This window comes from Podarcis tiliguerta (genome assembly GCF_965153285.1).
Source record: "Podarcis tiliguerta genome assembly, chromosome: 18".
Lineage (NCBI taxonomy): Eukaryota > Metazoa > Chordata > Lepidosauria > Squamata > Lacertidae > Podarcis > Podarcis tiliguerta.
Window position 1 is genome coordinate 2,151,407 of NC_139551.1, and position 20,252 is coordinate 2,171,658.

Genomic DNA, 20,252 nt, shown 5'->3' on the forward strand with positions numbered 1-20,252 from the left:
CGTCACATGCCGAAAGGAAAATAAAAAATAATTGCATCCTTGACTTGGCCCGGGAGTTACGGGGCGGGATTGCAAAGCATGGAGAGGGAGGGAGTGTGCGCAGAAAGGAGAAGGGTAGAGATAAGATTGCACAACTTTTTTTTCCTTTCCAGCCTCCCCCAGTCTTGTTGCTGAGCATTGTTCAAAGAAAACACTGGGCCCTTTCTTCGGAAATACCCTTCTCTCTCCCTCCCTCGCTCCTTCCCGCTTGGACTGCGTTCTTCTGACTTCCCCGTCTGCTGACCAGATGCCCTGGACGCAACTTTCACTAGGAAAGGAAAGGGAGGGGTAGGATCTTCAAAGCAGCCTGCCCTGCTCTTGACCTTAAATACCCCTTACTAAGGAGGATGGAGGGGACGCGGGTGGCGCTGTGGGTTAAACCACAGAGCCTAGGACTTGCCGATCAGAAGGTCGGCGGTTCGAATCCCCGCAATGACGGGGTGAGCTCCCGTTGCTCGGTCCCTGCTCCTGCCAACCTAGCAGTTCGAAAGCACATCAAAGTGCAAGTAGATCAATAGGTACCACTCTGGCGGGAAGGTAAACGGCGTTTCCGTGCGCTGCTCTGGTTTGCCAGAAGTGGCTGAGTCCTGCTGGCCACATGTCCTGGAAGCTGTACGCCGGCTCCCTCGGCCAATAACACGAGATGAGGGCCACAACCCCAGAGTCGGCCACGACTGGACCTAATGGTCAGGGGTCCCTTTACCTTTAGGGAGGATGGAGAGGGGAAACAGAGCGAAATTGGGCAAAACAAGGGGGAAGGAGGAAACGAATATTCGCATCCGTTTCCTGTTCTTCAATGAACTCTGGTTATGTTGTTGTTGTTTCGTCGTTTAGTCGTGTCCGCCTCTTCGTGACCCCCTGGACCAGAGCACACCAGGCCCTCCTGTCTTCCACCGCCTCCCACAGTTTGGTCAAACTCATATTGGTAGCTTCCTATGCAATATTTTTCTTTACAGCATCGGACTTTCCTTTTGCTTCCAGGCATATCCGCAACTGAGCGTCCTTTCGGCTTTGGCCCAGCCGCTTCATCAGCTCTGAATCTACTTGTACTTGTCCTCCGCTCTTCCTCAGTAGCATGTTGGACGCCTTCCGACCTGAGGGGCTCATCTTCCAGCGTCATAACTTTTATATGCCTGTTGTCTTTCTCCATGGAGTTTCCTTGGCAGGGATACTGGAGTGGCTTACCGGTTCCTGCTCCAGGTAGATCACGTTTGGTCAAAACTCTCCACTATGACCTGTCCGTCTTGGGTAGCCCTGCACGGTGTAGCTCATAGCTTCTCTGAGTTATTCAAGCCCCTTCGCCATGGCAAGGCAGTGATCCATGAAGAATGGATGCTTTTGAATTCTGGTGCTGGAGGAGACTCTTGAGAGTCCCATGGACTGCAAGAAGATCCAACCTCTCCATTCGGAAGGAAATCAGCCCTGAGTGCTCACTGGAAGGACAGATCCTGAAGCTGAGGCTCCAAGACTTTGGCCACCTCATGAGAAGAGAAGACTCCCTGGAAAAGACCCTGATGCTGGGAAAGATGGAGGGCACAAGGAGAAGGGGACCATGGAGGACGAGATGGTGGGACAGTGTTCTCAAAGTGGCCAACATGAGTTTGACCAAACTGCGGGAGGCAGTGGAAGACAGGAGGGTCTGGTGTGCTCTGGTCCAGGGGGTCACGAAGAGTCGAACACAACTAAACAACAACAAAATTTTCAGGGGAGAAACGTTGGAGGGGATGGAATAGGACGTCCCTATTTTCACAGGAGAAACGTTGGAGGGGATGGAATAGGACGTCCCTATTTTCACGGGAGAAACGTTGGAGGGGATGGAAAAGGACGTCCCTATTTTCAGAGGAGAAACGTTGGAGGGGATGGAATAGGACGTCCCTATTTTCACGGGAGAAACGTTGGAGGGGATGGAATAGGACGTCCCTATTTTCAGGGGAGAAACGTTGGAGGGGATGGAATTGGACGTCCCTCTTTTCAGGGGAGAAACGTTGGAGGGGATGTGTGTCTCTGGGCTGTTGTTTTTCCCTGAGAGTAAACAAGCAAATGAACTTGGAGACCAGAAGGTCGGGGAAGCCAGGAAGAAATGCAAAATCATGACTTAGGTTTCTAAAAGAGGCATCAAGGGAGGAGGTGGCTGAGCCCAGACGAGAGCAAGGGAAAGTCCCAAGGTGCTGAGAGACTGCTGGAGAGAGAGAGAGACAGAGAGAATTTGCCATCAAGAGCCTGGACTGAAATCAAGCAGGTCACTGCGTCGTCCTGGCTAGGAGTGGCACCGAGTGTGCCAGGGCTATTTTGGGGCCTGGATGCTGTGGCTTTGCCAGCAAGGCAGACGTTCCCGAAGGCGAGAAGACGTCCCCGTCCCAAGAAATCTCCCTGCGCAAACTCCTTGCCAAGGGTTTAAAATCGCTCAATTGGAAGTTGGGGAGCGGGGATGGAAAGAGAGAAAGCGGCAAAATAATAAATAATAATAATTGTTTATTTATACCCCACCCATTTGGCCGGGTTTCCCCAGCCACTCTGGGCGGCTCCCAGCAGATTAAAAACAAAAAACGTCAGACATTTAAAACCAGTACAGGGCTGCCTTCAGATGTCTTCTAAAAGTCAGAGAGTTGTTTGTTTCCTTGACATCTGATGGGAGGGTGCCACCACCGAGAAGGCCCTCTGCCTGGTTTCCTGCCACCTCGCTTCTCGCAGGGAGGGAACCCCCAGAAGGCCCTCGGGAGATGGACCCCGGTGTCCCGGGTGGAGACGCTCCTTCAGGGATACCTGTGACCTGGTTACCCTGAGTTGGGAATTATTGGGCTGTTGCGTGGGAGGGGGAGGTGGCTCTCTGGGTATTCTCAGAGGTGGGGGAATTCCTTAAATTGCCTCCAAATTGAGTTGGTCTGTGTGTGTGTGTGTGTGTGTGTGTGTGTGTGTGTGTACATCCAAAAATGCACGTACTTCAAAAAAATTCAGCTGTTAAGATAAACACTGTCTTAGAAGAGAGTTTCCCTAGAAAAATGGGATTTTAAAAGCAGCATTCATTTTCCTTTGAGAGGCAGAGCCAATGCACTCTGTACACACTCAGAGGCCCTCTCTTCCTCTTCCTGCATGAAACACAGAGAAATCGGCTCGGGAAATCACCTGAACCTCACCTGAACTTCCAATGGGCTTCAGAATAGGTGCCCTCATTCACTGACCATCATGGAATATTTTCATTTTTTACTATTTAATTACATGAATACCACCATCATCATTTTATTTATATCCTGCCTTCCCCCTCCACGTCCCAGATCAGGACTCAGGGAGGTTAAAACAGCCACAGATAAAAATGCAGAAATGCTACAAACCTATAAAAGGACGTCATTCATTAAACCCTAATAAAATTAAAACAGTATCTATTAAAATGCATGTAATAGAAGCATGGGAACACTATTGAAAGCCCTTTCCTTTCAAAACGGCACCTGTTGGAATAGGAAGGCCTTCGCTTGCCGGAGGGAGGAAAGCCAGGAGGGAGCTGGCCTGGTTTCTCTCGGCAGCGAGTTCCAAAGTTGTTTCGGAGGAGCCACCACAGAGAAGGCCCCGTCTTGCACCCCCAACCAAGCGAGCCTGTGAGGTTGGCAGGACCGAGAGAAGGGAACCCCCAAACATCTCAGAGCCAGGGCAGGTTCATACGGGAGAATACAGTTCTTCATACAGCCTGGGCTTAAGCCGTATAGGTCTTTAAAGCTCATAACTACCACAATTTGCTCTATGTGGGGATCCCTTTGAAGGTGACCCCGAAACTGCAACTAATCCAGAATGCAGCAGCCAGACTGGGGACTGGGAGCGGCCTCCGAGACCACATAACACCGGTCCTGAAAGACCTACATTGGCTCCCAGGACGTTTCCGAGCACTATTCAAAGTGTTGGTGCTGACCTTGAAAGCCCTAAACGGCCCAGTATCCCTGAAGGAGCGTCTCCACCCCGGACACCTGGGTCCATCTCCTGAGGGCCTTCTGGCGGTTCCCTCCCTGCAAGAAGCGAGGTTGCAGGGAACCAGGCAGAGGGCCTTCTCGGTGGTGGCGCCCTCCCATCAGACGTCAAGGAAATAAACGGGGCCCATTATTTACATCACAGGAGCCTACACAACACAAAACACTGTGCTATTGCACAGCTTCAGGATCTGTCCTTCCAGTGAGCACTCAGGGCTGATTTCCTTCAGAATGGAGAGGTTTGATCTTCTTGCAGTCCATGGGACTCTCAAGAGTCTCCTCCAGCACCAGAATTCAAAAGCATCCATTCTTCGGCCATCAGCCTTCTTCATGGTCCAGCTCTCACTTCCATACATCACTACAGTGGTACCTTGGGTTACAGTCGCTTCAAGTTACAGACTCCGCTAACCCAGAAATAGTACCTCATGTTAAGAACTTTGCTTCAGGATGAGAACAGAAATCACGCGGCGGCAGCAGGAGGCCCCATTAGCTAAAGTGGTGCTTCAGGTTAAGAACAGTTTCAGGTTAAGAACAGACCTCCAGAACAAATTAAGTACTTAACCCGAGGTACCACTGTACTGGGAAATTGCATAGCTGTCAACTTTTCCCTTTTCTTGCGAGGAATCCTATTTGGAATAAGGGAATTTCTCTTAAAAAAGGGAAACGTTGACAGCTATGGTCAACTTTGGGGGGAGCTGGCCCCCTCAAATATTTTATTTGGCGATTGGCTCCTGGGCTCCACACCGCACACCTTGGACCCCCCGCGGTTGAAACTGAAAGTGATCCACAGCGCATCTCCGCATTTCAAACTTGAAAAACGTAAATATTCCTCCGTTGCAAATATGGCCCCCACATCATTCGATGTATATGGGACTTTAAGGCGGTTATATTCATTTTTTAAAAAATGTTCTGCTTGGTTCGCTGTTTCCTAACCATCACAGCGAGCTGGTTTTTGCCTGGATTAAAAATAAGAAGTGCCAATCTAGAGCAGAGACTCATGCAGATATACAACGGGTACCCTCTTCTGCACAGGGCAGCCTACTCTGCCCCTGTTATCCGTCATGATAGGTAAAGGGTAAAGGGACCCCTGACCATTAGGTCCAGTCGTGGCCGACTCTGGGGTTGCGGCGCTCATCTCGCTTTACAGGCCGAGGGAGCCAGCGTACAGCTTCCGGGTCATGTGGCCAGCATGATTAAGCCGCTTCTGGCAAACCAGAGCAGCGCATGGAAACGCCGTTTACCTTCCCACTGGAGTGGTACCTATTTATCTACTTGCACTTTGACGGGCTTTCGAACTGCTAGGTGGGCAGGAGCAGGGACCGAGCAACGGGAGCTCACCCCGTCGCGGGGATTCAAACCGCTGACCTTCTGATCAGCAAGTCCTAGGCTCTGTGGTTTAACCCACAGCGTGTCCCATGTACCAAACCATATCTGGTGCAAAATTACCCATCCCATTCCGCCAGTGAGAGCTTTACATCATACAGGGTTGCAGCGAGCAGCTTCCCACACGGATAGGTGTTTTGAACTAACAAAACCCTTAAAAAACCAACAACTCTGAACGAACCTCTCTATCTTGAAGCATGACTGCAATCGCTTCACAGGGCTGGGTTTTGAAACTACTGGCTGATATTTTACACAGGCCCACATGTGTTTGATCCAAGGTGAAAATTGAAGTCAAGATTTTTCACTTTTTCTATTCTGAAACTCGGAAAGCCAGGCATTTTATTCGATCTCAAGGACAGGCCTTTGAACACCAAGCTGTTTTTTTTTAAAAAAACCAACAAAAAGGATTTACAAGCAATGGGCAAGATTTAAGTCTCAAAGCTTTCGAAAACATTTTTTTTAAAAAAAGAGGGAGTCCAGAATTCTGATAACGGAATATTGAAACTGGGCCAAATTTTGACTTGGCTGGGCCACATCTTTGCACATCTACTATCAAAAGCTCAGGCCAGCTTGTATCAACATGGGCCTTGTCTGTTCTAAACGCCTCTCTATGTTTTGGGGGCAGCCTAATTAAAATGCTCCCCGCTGCAGGAAAAATCCTTGAGTTTGCTATCAGTTTGTCCGCCTCCTACACACACAACAAATGCACTTAGAAATAAAATAAAATCCATGCCCTTGATAGAAAAGGATGCCAAGGTTCTTGCGAGACGCCGCTTTGTTTAGGAGTTACTTATCAGAAGAATCACCCTTAGTTTGCAGCAAGGAAGTCGTTACATGAGAGGCCAGGTGTTCAATAATTAAAATAAAATATCAAGAATCGATCAGGGAGGGGGGAGAGGCTGCCCCGCTGGAGGGGACGTGAGAGTACGCTGCAAAAGTCGGAAGGAGCCCGCAATAATATCAGGCCCCCATAAGGCAACGCTTTGCCGCTAAGGAAAACTTGCATGCAGGAAAAAGACTTTATAGCTGGCCACGTTGAGGGAAGGGTGAACACTGTGTCCTTTGCAAAGGGAGACCTGCACTCCACAGTGGATTTTGACACACACAGAGGGAAAACAAACAGCCGAGAAAAAACACACAACATCCCATGACTGGCAACACAACGAGAGCACTGCAGGAAGACAGGTTTGTGGGGACACCGAAATGTGTTCACAACTAAGCAATGGGACCCCCCCAAAAAATTAGCAGGAATGTAAAAAACTGTGCTTGCTCTGATGACGCCTGGAAAACCCGACCAGCGACTTTTCCCATGAAATATACAGCATGGCATGTGAATATTTCATGCCTCGTGCTGCAACAGTGTCGTTGCAGATCGGTGGCCGGCGCACATCGATGCCACAGGCATGTGGGGGGTAGGCACAGGAAGGAAGCCACACACACACAAACAAACACACACCCCTCGCGCGCAATCAGCTGTCTCACACACGCTTTCATGAAGCACAGCCTTTGCACGAGGGCCCTGCGTGGACACTATCGTCTGGGCGACACGTGCGCCAGACTGCCGTGCTCTTCCACGCCACCTCTCTCTAGTCTGGCACACTTAAGCATCCTCACTTCCATGTGCCCAGGTTCCTGAGCACATCCTTCTATGGAGGGAGGAATGTGGGGCTTATGACACCAGCGCATGGCGCATTTGCACACTCGCACGCCCGAGCTGTTGCACGCCGCCTCGTCTGGCACCCATGAGTGTTCTCACTTCCATGTGCGCAGGTTCACATCTTTCCATGCGGGGGGGGGGCTATGGCAGCAGCGCATGGCGCATTTGCACACTCGCTCCGGCGCACTGGGGTGGATTTCGAGACCTCTGGGGCACTCGAAGGCTCGCCGACACTTACAAGCCCACGGTGCGCGCACTGAATCAACCCCTACGCACACTGGCATGGAATAGCCTTGCAAACTCCGGCACACTGGGACTCATGCGCTCCTCGGCATTCTTGCAAAAATGCTCTCTCAGACACACATACACCCCTCTCTCTTTGCCAACTTATCAGAACTTGGTGTACAGTTGGGGAAACAGTTGATATTAAGCTTCTCCTCTCCCACACCGAAAAACCCTAGCCACCCACTCCATCCCACCCCCCTAGTGTGGAAAGAGAGGCTGTTCTTGCGGTCACCAGACCACTAGCCCATGCTGCCTATGGGGTACAGATTAGGGGGTGTCCCGCTCCCCACATCTCATACTGACCCAGACTCGCGCATTGCTAAAAGCCAGCAGTTCTAATCAAAACACAACAACCAGGAGGGAAGGAGAGCGTTGTTGTTTTTTCTTCCCGGGGGGGGGGGTGGTTTAGGAGGATAGGGTGCAAATAGAAACTTATTGCAATCGACCTGCAAAGTGGGGAAGGGGGGGGGTTGACAGAAATCGGGCGCCTTTCGCTCGCTCTCTCTCCAACAAACCCCCCCCCCCTCCCCGCGCGCGCGCGCGCCACAAGCCCGCAGCCCCGCCGCGCATTTTCTGCAATGGACAAAACTCTTTTCTCCGGTGGGGGGGTGTTGGGGTGGAGAGAAAGGATTTTGAGAGGGGGACGGTGGGTGAAAGGAACCGAGCTGCGAAGAGGAAACAGATTTCAATTCCAACCCCCCCCCCAAAAAAAATAATAATTACAAACGATACAAATTAGCAATGCAAAAAGGAAGGAAGGGAGGAAGGAAGGAGGGGGGTGGAAAGGAGATCTCTGATAAAAGGGGGGGAGGAAAGAGGCCTTAATTACCTGGGCGAGGCAGAGAGGTGAAGAATACATCTCAGAGCTGTCGCGGAGTAAACCGTTGAGGAGGGTTTTTTTTGAGGGGGGGGGGAGAAGAGAGAGGTTTGAGAAAGCAGCTCCAAGCGTAAAAGTTACTGAGTCATTTCGGAGGCTGGAACAATTTCCCCCTCTCACACTCTCCCTCTCTCTCACTCTCTCTTTCCCGGCGATAGATCGGTGCGGGGGGGGGGAGGGGAGGAGACGGCGAGGGGGAGGGTGTCCGAGGGGAGGGGGTGGGACCAGGGAGAGCGTGGAGGGGGGGGGAGAGAGAGAGAGGAAAGCACGCCTAACGCCCCGAAAGAGAAGCATTATATATATATAAATCCAACTTTTTTTAAAAAAAATAAATAAATTAGAAGGGGGTGGCAATCGTACCCAACCCTACGCGTAGCGCGCACAGCAATGCGCTTTGGTGAAAAGTTAAGGCGTCGTTCCCGCTTTTTGAGAAAAAGCTGGAAAACTGGAATGGTAATTCACAGCTATAATAATAGGTAGGTAGGTAGGTAGGTGGGTGGGTAAGTAGGGGATCGCAGCTGCCGCCACGGAAACACCCGAAGGCTGCGATCCCGCACCCACGTTTTAGCTAGGAGCAAAGGTCGTGTCGAACTCCGGGGCGCGCGCGGGGGGGGGGCGCCTTCCTCCTCCTCCTCGCGAGGAGACGTGCCCAAAGATCGCGCCTTTACGCAGGCGATTTAAAAATATATATATAATGAAATGAGATCGTATGCGACTCCGGCAACGTCTCCGGGGAAAGAGGAAAAGTCCACAGTTTTTGTTTTTTTAAAAAAATAAAAATATTTATTTATCGGCTTTAAAAGGGGGGGGGTAGGGTCACAACCCGGGAGGGGGCTAAAATAATATGATTTTTTAAAAAAAAATAATCCATAAATGCTGTACTAGCATCCTAGGGAAGAAGCGTGGGGAAGAGATGGAGCTTTCCCCCCCCCCCAAAAAAAACCCACTTTTAAGAAAAGAAAAGGCTGAGATGCAGACTTGGGAATTTTCATAAGGTGTGAAGCAAACAGGCCTGAGATGCTAATAATAATAATAATAATAATAATAATAATAATAATAATCAGCCAAATGTTCAGTTCGATGCGGTGGAGAGAACTCCCATATTATCCCTCTGGGAGGGGTCTTGAAATAAAAGAGCAAACTTTGGAATGAGAGAAGGTGTTTGCTTTTTTAAAATCATCTGGATTTGCATAGATCCTTACAGCTAAACTCCCCAAAAAGAAACTCGGTTGTTTCTCCGAGTGTTTGGGTTTGGGTTTTTTTGGAGAGTTTAGAAATCAGAATCAAGTCCTCCGAGAAAGGGGTGCGTGAGGCGTGCGCGGCGTTCCTCCAACCGAGAGAAGAGGACCTCCCCATTCCTTTGAGAGGCTCTACTTCCGAGTAGAACTTGGCTGGACTCCGCAGCCCTCTAGATCCGGGTGAGAATCGCCGGAACAGGGGAACGACGCGCTGCAAGAATCGCGTCTCCAAGGCTTTCAGCTCAGGAAACTACCCACTCGCGCGCACCTTTCGCGAGGAAATGGGATTCGAGAAGAATAAACTAAGCCGCTTCCTATTCTGGAGCACTCTCGCCCTCCCTCTCGCCTTTTAAAAAATCCCATTATTGCCACCGACCTTCCGCACGCACCTTGCGAAGCGAAACGCGCGCGCGTACCCAAAGTTTCCTAAGTCAGGACTGAGCAACGCACGATTGCCTTCCCTCCTGAAAGGGCGCTTATATACAGACACCTATCATCTGAAGGGGAGGGAATTCCAAACTTAAAGTAGTTTTTCTCTCCTCCAACGCCCCCAGCCCAGTTTTTAGCTCTCGGCAAAGAAGTCACAACTCTCTCCTAACCTCTATTCCCTTCTGCCCCCGCCCCAGCGTCAACAAAAATCATAATGTAACAGCAGGCTCTTGATTCTGGTAACAGTAACAACAAAATCAGGATGTTTCTCAACATAACCCTGGGCATGTTTGCTCCGAAGTCTCCCCGGCCTTACTTCCAGGTAAGGAAGATGTGCGCAGGATCGCGGCCTTTCAGGCCAACTGCTCAGAAGGGCATTCAGTTCAACGGGGCCTTCAGCTGCATATATGCTTAAGAGTAAGCCCCCCCCCCAATTGAATTCAATGGGACTTTACTTCCGAGTAGGCACCCTTGTTGGTGGATTTTGGGAGGGGGGGCGGGCCATGTAATTAGGGACTGTGGGGTGGGAGGCGGCGTCCATGAGTTTTGGGGATCTGTCGAGACCCAACCCCAACAGAAAGTGAAATGATTCGCTCCCTGGAAAACCACTTTTAGTAGATGCTGCAAAGCGGCCGAGCAAGCGAGCAAGTCGGACGACAAGGGGAGACACCCCCTGCAAAGAAATAAACAAACAAGGAGACCCCCTATTCTTTTGGAAAGGGAGTTCTGTCTGCAAAGGGTCGAGAACATCACAAAGAGAGATTTCTCAGAGACCGGCTAGGAATGCTCACCACAGCGCAAGAGCTAACCTTCCGGGTACCCCCGAGCGCCCACAAAATTCCCCACGAAGGGGCAAGGTACCCACAAATTTCGGTGCCAGAGCCATGCACGCTGCAGGGCACCCGGGGTCGAAGGGCCAAGGTGGTACTCATTCTATCTCTGTGTGTGTGTGTGTGTGTGTGTGTGAGAGAGAGAGAGAGAGAGAGAGAGAGAGAGAGTCTGTGTGTCCCAAACCAACACACACACACAACACAACACAACACACACACCAGGGCGCAATCCCCGAAAGAGGCGCGATTGACTTAACCCACACCTCCAATCTCCTTCATTTCCCTTCGCCAGTTGCAGATTTCACAAGACCTATATGTTTCCTACGCCAACTTCACCTCCTTATTTGCAAAGGGGAGGTGTGTCAAAAAACAAAACAAAACCACCTCAAAAAAAAAAACCCTGGAGGAGGGCTGGATAGAGGTTGAGATTTCCTTCCCCCATCCCCCGAAAAGATAAAACGCGGCCCAGCTCCTTTTCTGCCTGGCGTTTCGAGAAGAAAAATCAACTCTGCTCCCAAACTTTCCTCGAACCACAAAAGAACTCTTGTTCCGGACATGGTCGGCAGTTGGAAGCCGAATAAAATAAAAAGAAGGGCGAAAGGGGAAGGGTTTTTATTTTTTAAGAAAGGGGTGTGAGTTTCTGTAGAAATGGAACCATAACCCGGCTCTCCGTTACGCGTGAAAAGGGCGCATGATTTCTGACTTGAGGTCGGCTTCTTAAGGAAGGCTGAGGTTCGGGAACTCCCCAAAGCGTGGCGAGTTCGCTGCCTCTCCTGGGAAGTTAAGGATCCGCTTGGAGGTAATAACACAGGCCCTGTTTACTTCTGAAACCGGCGCAGAATAAGGAGGAGGGTGAATAGGAAGCGTAAAATGAGCTCACAATGAGGGCTAGCGGCTTGCTGGAGCGGAGGGAAACTTTCTAATGCCGCAATTGGATAGCTGCGCTGAAGAAGCGTAAAAAAAAAATTCCTGGTTAATTTAAACAGTTCTCTCTCTCATTATGAAAAGGGACATCTAGCCCTGAAATATCGAGTTGTTGTTGTTTTATCCGCAGGGCTGGACTTTCGACTCTGTTTACAGGACTGCCATATATGAGAGAATGATTTATATAGTAGCCTTTCATTAAGAATTTAGCCATAATTCTGCGGTCGGGGGAAGGTAAGGGGAAGAGGGGGACTAGGAAATCACTGCCTCCGGCCGCTGCAAGGCCTCTGGCTCCGTCAAACTGTCAGTCTTTGAGGTCCCCCCCCCCCCCCGTTTGCTGCAACTGACAGACAGGGCTGTCCCTGTGGAACTAGATTTCTATCTGCAGGGATTCATTTTATTTTGGGGCATGGGTGACCTTCAGCCGTGTATGAGGAGCCCCGCTTTACAGTCTTGCAGAGGTAAGGGCCTCCAACCAGAGACCTATCACCTCATGCGCCATTTACTGAGATGCAGACTTGCATTCAGACAACCACTGTTCACGTGAACTATCAAACATGCCGATAATTCGCTATATCGGTTAATTGATGTGGGTGGTTTGTCTGGAATGTTTGAGTGGTGTGTGTGCTTTGGAACGAGAGGGCTGTGATTCATACGTTCATTCCAACATTTTCCTACATCCTCCCGTTATAAGCTCCTACAATTACTATTGCTCCACAATGCAAACGACGAAGTATTTTATTTTTTTGGCGTCGGCTGGCGTTTAGCCCCCACTCCAAAAGCCAATTTTATATCACTAATGGGGGCCTCCGTCCTTCTTCTGCTCCCCCTCCCGTTTCACCTCTCTCTTACTCCGATTTTTTTTTTTGGGGGGGGGAGGGTGTTACACGGAATCCGGATTCTGAAAAGTTTGGGAGTTGACATGCGAGTTTCCCCGCTTGCCGCACGGGAATTATTATATTATTATGCGGCTGTCGGGAACAGCCACGTAAAATTCCAGATTTCCTTCAAAGTCAAAGAATATGGGATGAGGTTTTTTTTGGGGGGGGGAGGAATGAGGTGCGATTGGAAGAGGAGGCGACGGGAGGAAAGAATTCGGACCAACTGCGGCACTTTTCCCCTTCGCAAACTTCACGGCGCTCCCCCCCCCCCGATCCTAAGCGTGTCTGCTCAGAAGCAAGCCCCATTCAGTTCCATGAGGTTTCCAGGTAAGCGAATGAGGATCGTGCCCTTTGAAAAAAATAAATATTCCTCCAAGCTTCTACAAGACCGTGGCTCATCCCGTGGAAAAACTTCCTGACTCGGGACAAAAGGCAGATTTACTCGCGAGGAAGCCCCGCTGGTTTGGAACTTTAGCCTGGGAGTAGGCCCTACAAGGAACCCTATAGTGCCTACTCACGAGTAAGCCCCATGGGGCTTACTTCCAGGTAAATGGGTGCACGACCGTCGACTTCTGAGCAGCCCGCCGGCTTAATGTTGAGCAAAGCCAGTTTAAAGTTGGCTTTGCAGGGCAAATCCGACTCGCACGTGTTTACTCGGGAGTAAGCTCCCACGGACAGCAATGGAGCTTTTGCTCCTGAGCGAAACAGCTCGAGACTCCTACGAAGTGCCCGCCGGCGGTGGCACGCTTTTACCTAGGGGGTTGTGAGTCCCTTTGAGTTCCAAAGAGCTTTTACTTTAGAGTAAACGCGCGAGAGGGTCGGCTGGGGAGCCCGGAGCTCATCCGAGGAAGGCGCGGGCAGCGCGGGGATACAGAAACCGATCGCCATCGATTAATCGAGCGATCGTTGCCTTCGATCGAAGGCTCCCTGCGGAATACCCAGGCGGCGCGAAGTGGGGAGGGGAGAGGCTTGAGAAATCCCCTTTGAACTCGCTGCGACTTCGCTTCCCAAGGCTAGATCGCCGCACTCAAAAGAAAGAGGTCTATTTTTAGAACCTGAAGCCGGCTTGGAGTTGGGTGTGCGGAGGAAAATGGACCGGGGAGGGTAAAGGTTAGAGCGAGGAGGATTTTTTTCCTTTTCTTTTCCCGTGCGGGGCGGGCGGAGGAGCGGGTCTGGTGCTGCAAAGGCTGCAGCCCAGCCGGTGTGTGTGTGTCTCTCTCTGTGTGTGTGTGCACGCGCGCGCGCGCGCCTTTCTCGCTCTCCCGTCCACCTTGGGCTCCGCAGAGCTCAAGATCTTACTGCTGACGAAGCGGCCTTCGCCGAGTCTGCCGCAGGGCCCAGCTCGCTTAGCCAGAGAGAGAGAGAGAGAGAGAGACAGTTAATTTTTACTCGCAGGATGGAGAGAGGGCGTTGGAGAGAGAGGGAGATCTTTCCAAGGTTGGAGGGGAAAGGGAGGGGGCACTCTTCAGCTCGAGAGCTGGATCGGGGCCAAAGGCAGCAGTTAGCGGCGCCCAGAGAAGCCCCGGCGTCTCCCTCTCCCTCTCTCCGGGTCTCTCCTGCTCTCCGCTAGGCGTCATGTTCAAGTTCAGCTCCGCTCCCTTCCTCCTCCGCCCCCTTCGCCAGAGCGGCCATTTTCCGCTACATCTACCGTTTGCTGAGCTAGCTGCCAAGAGAAAGAGAGAGGGTGGGGGGGGGAGGGAAGGGAGGGGGGGAGAGAGATGATTGCCACACACACTCCCCCGTCTCTCTCCCCCCCTCCTCCTCCTCCATCGCAGATTCTTACGCATTCTCCCCCCCTCCCCAATTCCATGCGTAAAAGCGCACCGGGTTTGGAGAGGTAGGACACTCCGCAGACTTTATAGCGCTTTGCATTCTCCACCTCTGCGCACCAGTCCCCCCCCCCCATTAAACTCTGACACTTTGCACCAAGGACGGGTATGGGGGTGGGGGGGGGTGGTCTTCATCTAGGCAAGGCACTACGGCAAAACGCGGCGGGGGCTTTCCGAATAGGGGCGCGCTCTTTCCGGAACGGGGCATCCCCAAAAGCTCAGAGTAATGCCCTTTTTCCAACCACCCTGATCGTGCCAAGATCCTTTCTGTTTTGATACTAACAAGGCTCTCCCCTCCCCCCACCGCCAGCACCCTATTCCCCCCCCAAGCCCACCTGCCTTGCACTTTCTCTCTCTCCCCCCCCCAAACCCCACCTCCATCAACTTCTCCAGCCCACCCACCCGCTCCTCCGCCACACCCCACCGAGGAAATCAGGGTGTGTGTGGGGGGGGGGAATATTATAATTTTTTAAAAAAATAAAGGATTTGGAAACTGACGCGAAAAACTTACCATCACCCAAGCGAAATTGACCAGGGCGGCAGAGCGGCTGAATGCCAACAGGAAACTAAGGTGGCGGCCGGCGGCAGAGAGAGAAGGGGCTTATTTATTTATTTTTAAGGTCCCACCAAGTTGTTGTTGTTGTTGTTGTTAATTTGCGGAGGGCGAAGGGAAGGGAACAACCTCACCTCCTCCCTGGAGAGAGGAAAAATAATAACAACAACAACCCGAAAAGCGGGGACGGATCTTCGTTCCCTTCAACGTCGGGTCAGTTCTGTCCAGGCGCCTTCAACGGCTGGGTCGGCAGCATCTTTTAAGGTCCCAGCTCAGGCGAACCCGCTGCGCCGTGGCCCTTCCCAGATGTCAGTGAAGTGGGGGAGGTGATCGTTTCTCGCCCCACTTCCCCCCTCCTCACTCTCTCACTCTCTCTTTTTGGTAAAATAAATTTTAAAAAATTAATAATCCGGGTGTTATTTAGTTGCTAGGTCACATCGCCGAGGGTGGGACACACACACACACCAAAATCCTTCCTGGGTTGTGAAGACAGGGGAGGGGGGTGCTGAGGACTTGGTGGTTGTTAACTCTAGAGAGTCACACAGAGGGGGTTCTTAATAAAGGGGGGGGCGCAGTGGAAGCGGGTGAGACGGGGCAGCAGTAAAAACAAAAATGTCTTGCGGGTGGGGGAGAAAGACCTCACTTTTCATGGGACGCCACACTGGGGGCGCGGAGATTTAAAAATACTACTGCTAATAATAATAATAATAATAATAATAGAATCAGAAGCTCTCTCTTTCTGTTGCTTATGATTATATATATAGCTGGCTTCCTGGTTCAAACCTCGTGTTTTTATCAAAACAAGATTTGGGGGCAGGGTTGGGAAATAAAATAGCAGGCGCAGCATCAGCAAGATTCCTTTCGCTTTTTGCAAAGAAAATCCGGAGAGAGTGAGGAGGGCGGGGGACTGGATGGGCAGCTGGCAGGCGGGCAGGGGAACCCTCACATCTATCTACCCGCTCCCTCCCTGGGTGAGCAGGGCTCCAGCAGCAGCGGCGGCGGCGGCGGCACCCACGACCGACCTCCCTTTTCTCTCTTGCGCGCGCGCTCTCCCTCCTCCCTGCCTGGGCTGCTAGGCTCCGCCCCTGGCTCCGCCCCTTTCTCGCGTGGCTGGGGAGGAGGAGGGGGGGCTTTGAGGAGTCTGGCAGCGCCAGGATGCGAGAGAGGGAGATGGCATTTGAGAGAATCTCCCTCTAGTTAACCCCCCCCTCCCTATTTCTTCCTCTAGTTCCCAAAGGTGGACCAAGGAGGTTTGATAAGGCCGGATTTACGCATAATATGCTAAACAAGCTATAGTTTAGGGCCCCAATCTCTTGTCCCCCCCCCCGCAAAAATTTTAAGTATTGCAGGAAGTTATGTATAGGTTTTGGGGGGGTTGCCCCTCCAGCAGATATCACGCACGTGCAGCCCACTACCAAAATCAGCACAATCGCTTTTGTGACTTGTCCCCACAAAACACTTCATCGCAGTTTCTTACTATCTATTCAAAGGGCCTTTGCTGCACGATACCAAATGTAAGAATTCACTGATCAATGTATCTGTGTACTGGCTCACTAGAAAACTTCAGAAATTCCTATAGACAGGTGAGCTCAGCTCCTCAGCAGCCCCTCTGCCTGAGGGATAATTCCTGGCCTCCTGATACCTGAGTGCCGGACAGGTAGCCATTCCAGAAATAACAAACCCAGATGAAACAGGGAAATGTAAATATCTCTTTTGCTCCACTTGATGGGTATTTGGTGGAGGGCAAGGGGAACCATGGGGCAGGGTCCAGGATGCTCAGATTACGGCCACCAGACCTCCCCTTTCATGATGTAACCGTGATGTATTAGTGATGTAGTTTGGGGGGTGTAACATGGGGATTAGCAGCTAATAAAAGTTTGGGTTCTCTTTTGTTTGGGGCTTCCATCCTGTTCCACCTGGTGGCAGGTGGGAGTCCTGTTGTGACAGTCTTCAATGAAGACCAAGCCTACTAGCTGCTGTTTTGCTCTGGTATTCCTGGCTGGTGTCCTTGTTTTTTGTCCAAGGGAGTCCTCAGATTTCTCCATTAACAAAGGGGGGGGGGGGACCCAGTAAACTTCATGCCCTATGGAGATTCGAACCCTGGTCTCTGAGGTCTTAGTCAATCACTCTAGCCACTATGCCACATCCTATACAGATAATAAATAAAATAAAATAAAATAATTATGGAGATGAATTCTTCCCTCCCCCAAAAGGAGCAACGTTGCAGTAGCGGCAACATAAATAAAACCTTGCAAACCAAGAGGGGCAAATATTTATCGTTTCGGTAACCATTTTGCATCTCGATTAAAACGGCCTGCGCACTGATCAGTCTGGGGGGGAAAGCCTCATTTAAAAAAATAACCACGCAGAGAGGGAGGAGGAGGGAAGGCTGGAGGGAGGGAGGGAGGGAGAGTTTCAGTTTTATTTATGGTGACACAAACCACTTAACATGAACTTTCAAATTGCTGGCCTCAGCTAAAAAACCTACGTGGTTATCCTTCAAAGCGTCACCCGCCCTGCCGCATGGGAAGCAGAAATCTCGACACAATCACGTTAGATTTTTTTACAAGCTAATTTTAATCCCTCTCTCCCATTCTCTCACTTATGTACACACAGAGAGACACACACACACACGTCTAGGCACGCATACCCACACCACAAAGGTTGCCCACATTTGGCTATGGGTTTATTTTAATGGTAAGTGGAAGATCTTTGGCCTGGCCACAGCGCAAGCAAGCCGGCCTTTGCAACCCTCAAACCACCTCTGGCGAGTCCGCCGTTTAAAAAACACACACAAGCAGAGCGCCTAGGCTCGATATGGTTAAGGGGTGATATGATAGCCATGTTCAAATATATAAAAGGATGTCACATGGAGGAGGGAGAAAGGTTGTTTTCTGCTGCTCCAGAGAAGCGGACACGGAGCAATGGATCCAAACTCCAAGAAAGAAGATTCCACCTAAACATTAGGAAGAACTTCCTGACAGTAAGAGCTGTTTGACAGTGGAATTTGCTGCCAAGGAGTGTGGTGGAGTCTCCTTCTTTGGAGGTCTTTAAGCAGAGGCTTGACAACCAGATGTCAGGAGTGCTCTGATGGTGTTTCCTGCTTGGCAGGGGGTTGGACTCGATGGCCCTTGGGGTCTCTTCCAACTCTATGATTCTATGATTCTATAATACGCACTCGTTGACAACACGTGATCTATCCCGGCACACAAGGGCCAAGGTGTGTCTTCCAAAAGCAGCTTCCAGGAAGCTGGCAAATCCGGGCGCAGAGACCACAGCTCATCCCACCCTGAGCGACCACTACAGTGGTACATGAAGGCGGTGAAGGTCCTGTGTGACGGTCTGGAGGTGGTTGGAGGATGGATGGCAGCTAACAGATTGAGGTTGAATCCTGACAAGACAGAAGTACTGTTTTGGGGGGACAGGAGGCGGGCAGGTGTGGGGGACTCCCTGGTCCTGAATGGGGTGACTGTGCCCCTGAAGGACCAGGTGCGCAGCCTGGGAGTCATTCTGGACTCACAGCTGTCCATGGAGGCGCAGGTCAGTTCTGTGCCCAGGCCAGCTCCATCTGGTATGCAGGATGAGACCCTCCCTGCCTGCAGACTGTCTGGCCAGAGTGGTGCATCCTCTAGTTATCTCCCGCTTGGACTACTGCAATGCGCTCTCCGTGGGGCTGCCTTTGAAGGTGACCCGAAAACTGTAACTAATCCAGAATGCGGCAGCTAGACTGGTGACTGGGAGTGGCCGCCGGGACCACATAACACCGGTCCTGAAAGACCTACACTGGCTCCCAGTACGTTTCGGAGCACAATTCAAAGTGTTGGTGCTGACCTTAAAAGCCCTAAATGGCCTAGTATCCCTGAAGGAGCGTCTCCACCCCAATCGTTCTGCCCGGACACTGAGGTCCAGCGCCGAGGGCCTTCTGGCGGTTCCCTCACTACGAGAAGCCAAGTTACAGTGAACCAGGCAGAGGGCCTTCTTGGTGGTGGCTCCCGCCCTGTGGAACGCCCTCCCATCAGATGTCAAGGAAATAAACAACTACCTGACCTTTAGGAGACATCTGAAGGCAGCCCTGTGTTAGGGAAGTTTTTAATGTCTGATGTATTTGTCGTGTTTTTAATATTCTGTTGGGAGCCACCCAGAGCAGCTGGCGAAACCCAGCCTTATGGGCGAATTGGCCATCTCTCATGGATGCTTTAGCTGAGATTCCTGCATTGCAAAGGGGGTTGGGATGGATGACCCCTGAGGGCCCTTCCAGCTCTACAATTCTATGATTTAGTTGAAGCACTGTCCTAAACAATTAAAACAATGGAGGCATTCTGGTTTTCGTAAGTCAACATTCGAATGCTCTGCCCTCACCCATCAGAATAAGATGTCCAGAAATCTCGCCGTGCTCCCATCCTCTGACTGCTCCTTGCTGCGGTCTGTGTGGCAAACCCCTCTCTCCAAAGCCCCGTCAGGCCTCCCCCTACCCCCTATATAACTGTCCTGGTTTCTGTAGGTGTGGGGAGAGAGGGGCAACGGGCAGATTGTGTTCTCTCGTCTGCAGTGGCGTAGCGTGGGTTGTCAGCACCCGGGGCAAGGCAAGTAATTTGCGCCCCCTAACCCGTGGATTTTAGTAGGGGCAGAGAGCTGCGAGCGCGCCCCCCCAGATGTTGCGCCCGGTGCGGCCGGCCCCCCTGCACCCCCACGCTACGCCACTGCTCGCCTGGGGCCAGCTTCGTAAGAGCTGGTATGTTCTCTTTTGCAGTTCCTAGGGGCAGGAGCAGAGAGGCAGGTCACGGGGCGTGATGCCAGCTGGGACCAGAACACAAGGGAAGGCAAGAGAACAAAGGAGAGGAACAGGGGGGAGAGACAGGTTGAAGAGCAAACACAACAGGTGCAGAGTTCCTTAGCAACCGAGGCTCACCTGTGGCCTTAGGGCTGCGCTCATTTGACACACCGAGAGATGGAATCCGAACTCTGCAACAAGGGCTTCTGTTCCCTCCTGAATCCCTACCTGAAAGCAGGTGTGCTGGAGGTTACTTAGCAGCAGATGCTTCAGGCCAGATAGAGTCCCTAAGCAGTTTTGACTCACCACCTTGACAGCCATCAGCACCAAAAAATGGCTACTTAGCTTCTCAGAGAGAGCAACGTGAGTGTCATCTTGGTGCTGTCCCTGGTCCTGAAAGGCCTGCTCTTCTGATTCCAAGTACAAGTAGATAAATAGGTACCGCTCTGGCGGGAAGGTAAATGGTGTTTCCGTGAGCTGCTCTGGTTCGCCAGAAGCGGCTTAGTCATGCTGGCCACTTGACCCAGAAAAACTGTCTGCGGACAAACGCCAGCTCCCTCGGCCTATGGAGCGAGATGAGCGCCGCAACCCCAAAGTCATCTG

General features: G+C 51.4%; 1 protein-coding gene and 1 long non-coding RNA gene across 5 annotated transcripts in view; one reads left to right on the plus strand and one right to left on the minus strand.

The window, feature by feature from the left end:
• The window catches only part of NFIC (nuclear factor I C), a 91,426-nt gene extending 75,557 nt beyond the window's left edge, over positions 1-15,869 (minus strand). The window contains exon 1 of one of the 4 annotated variants that reach the window (XM_083421676.1): positions 14,837-15,869. In XM_083421676.1, coding sequence (XP_083277802.1) covers positions 14,837-14,839 — 3 coding nt within the window. In that variant the 5' untranslated portion in view covers positions 14,840-15,869. Of the gene's footprint in view, positions 1-8,146; positions 8,354-14,836 lie in introns of those variants that run through there. The other 3 variants (XM_083421678.1, XM_083421677.1, XM_083421674.1) reach the window with 3 other exon arrangements.
• LOC310668658 lies at positions 8,593-10,139 on the plus strand. The gene is made up of 2 exons (XR_014506763.1): positions 8,593-8,670; positions 9,462-10,139. It is a non-coding gene; the product is annotated as an uncharacterized lncRNA (long non-coding RNA).
• Positions 15,870-20,252: the final 4,383 nt, after the last annotated feature.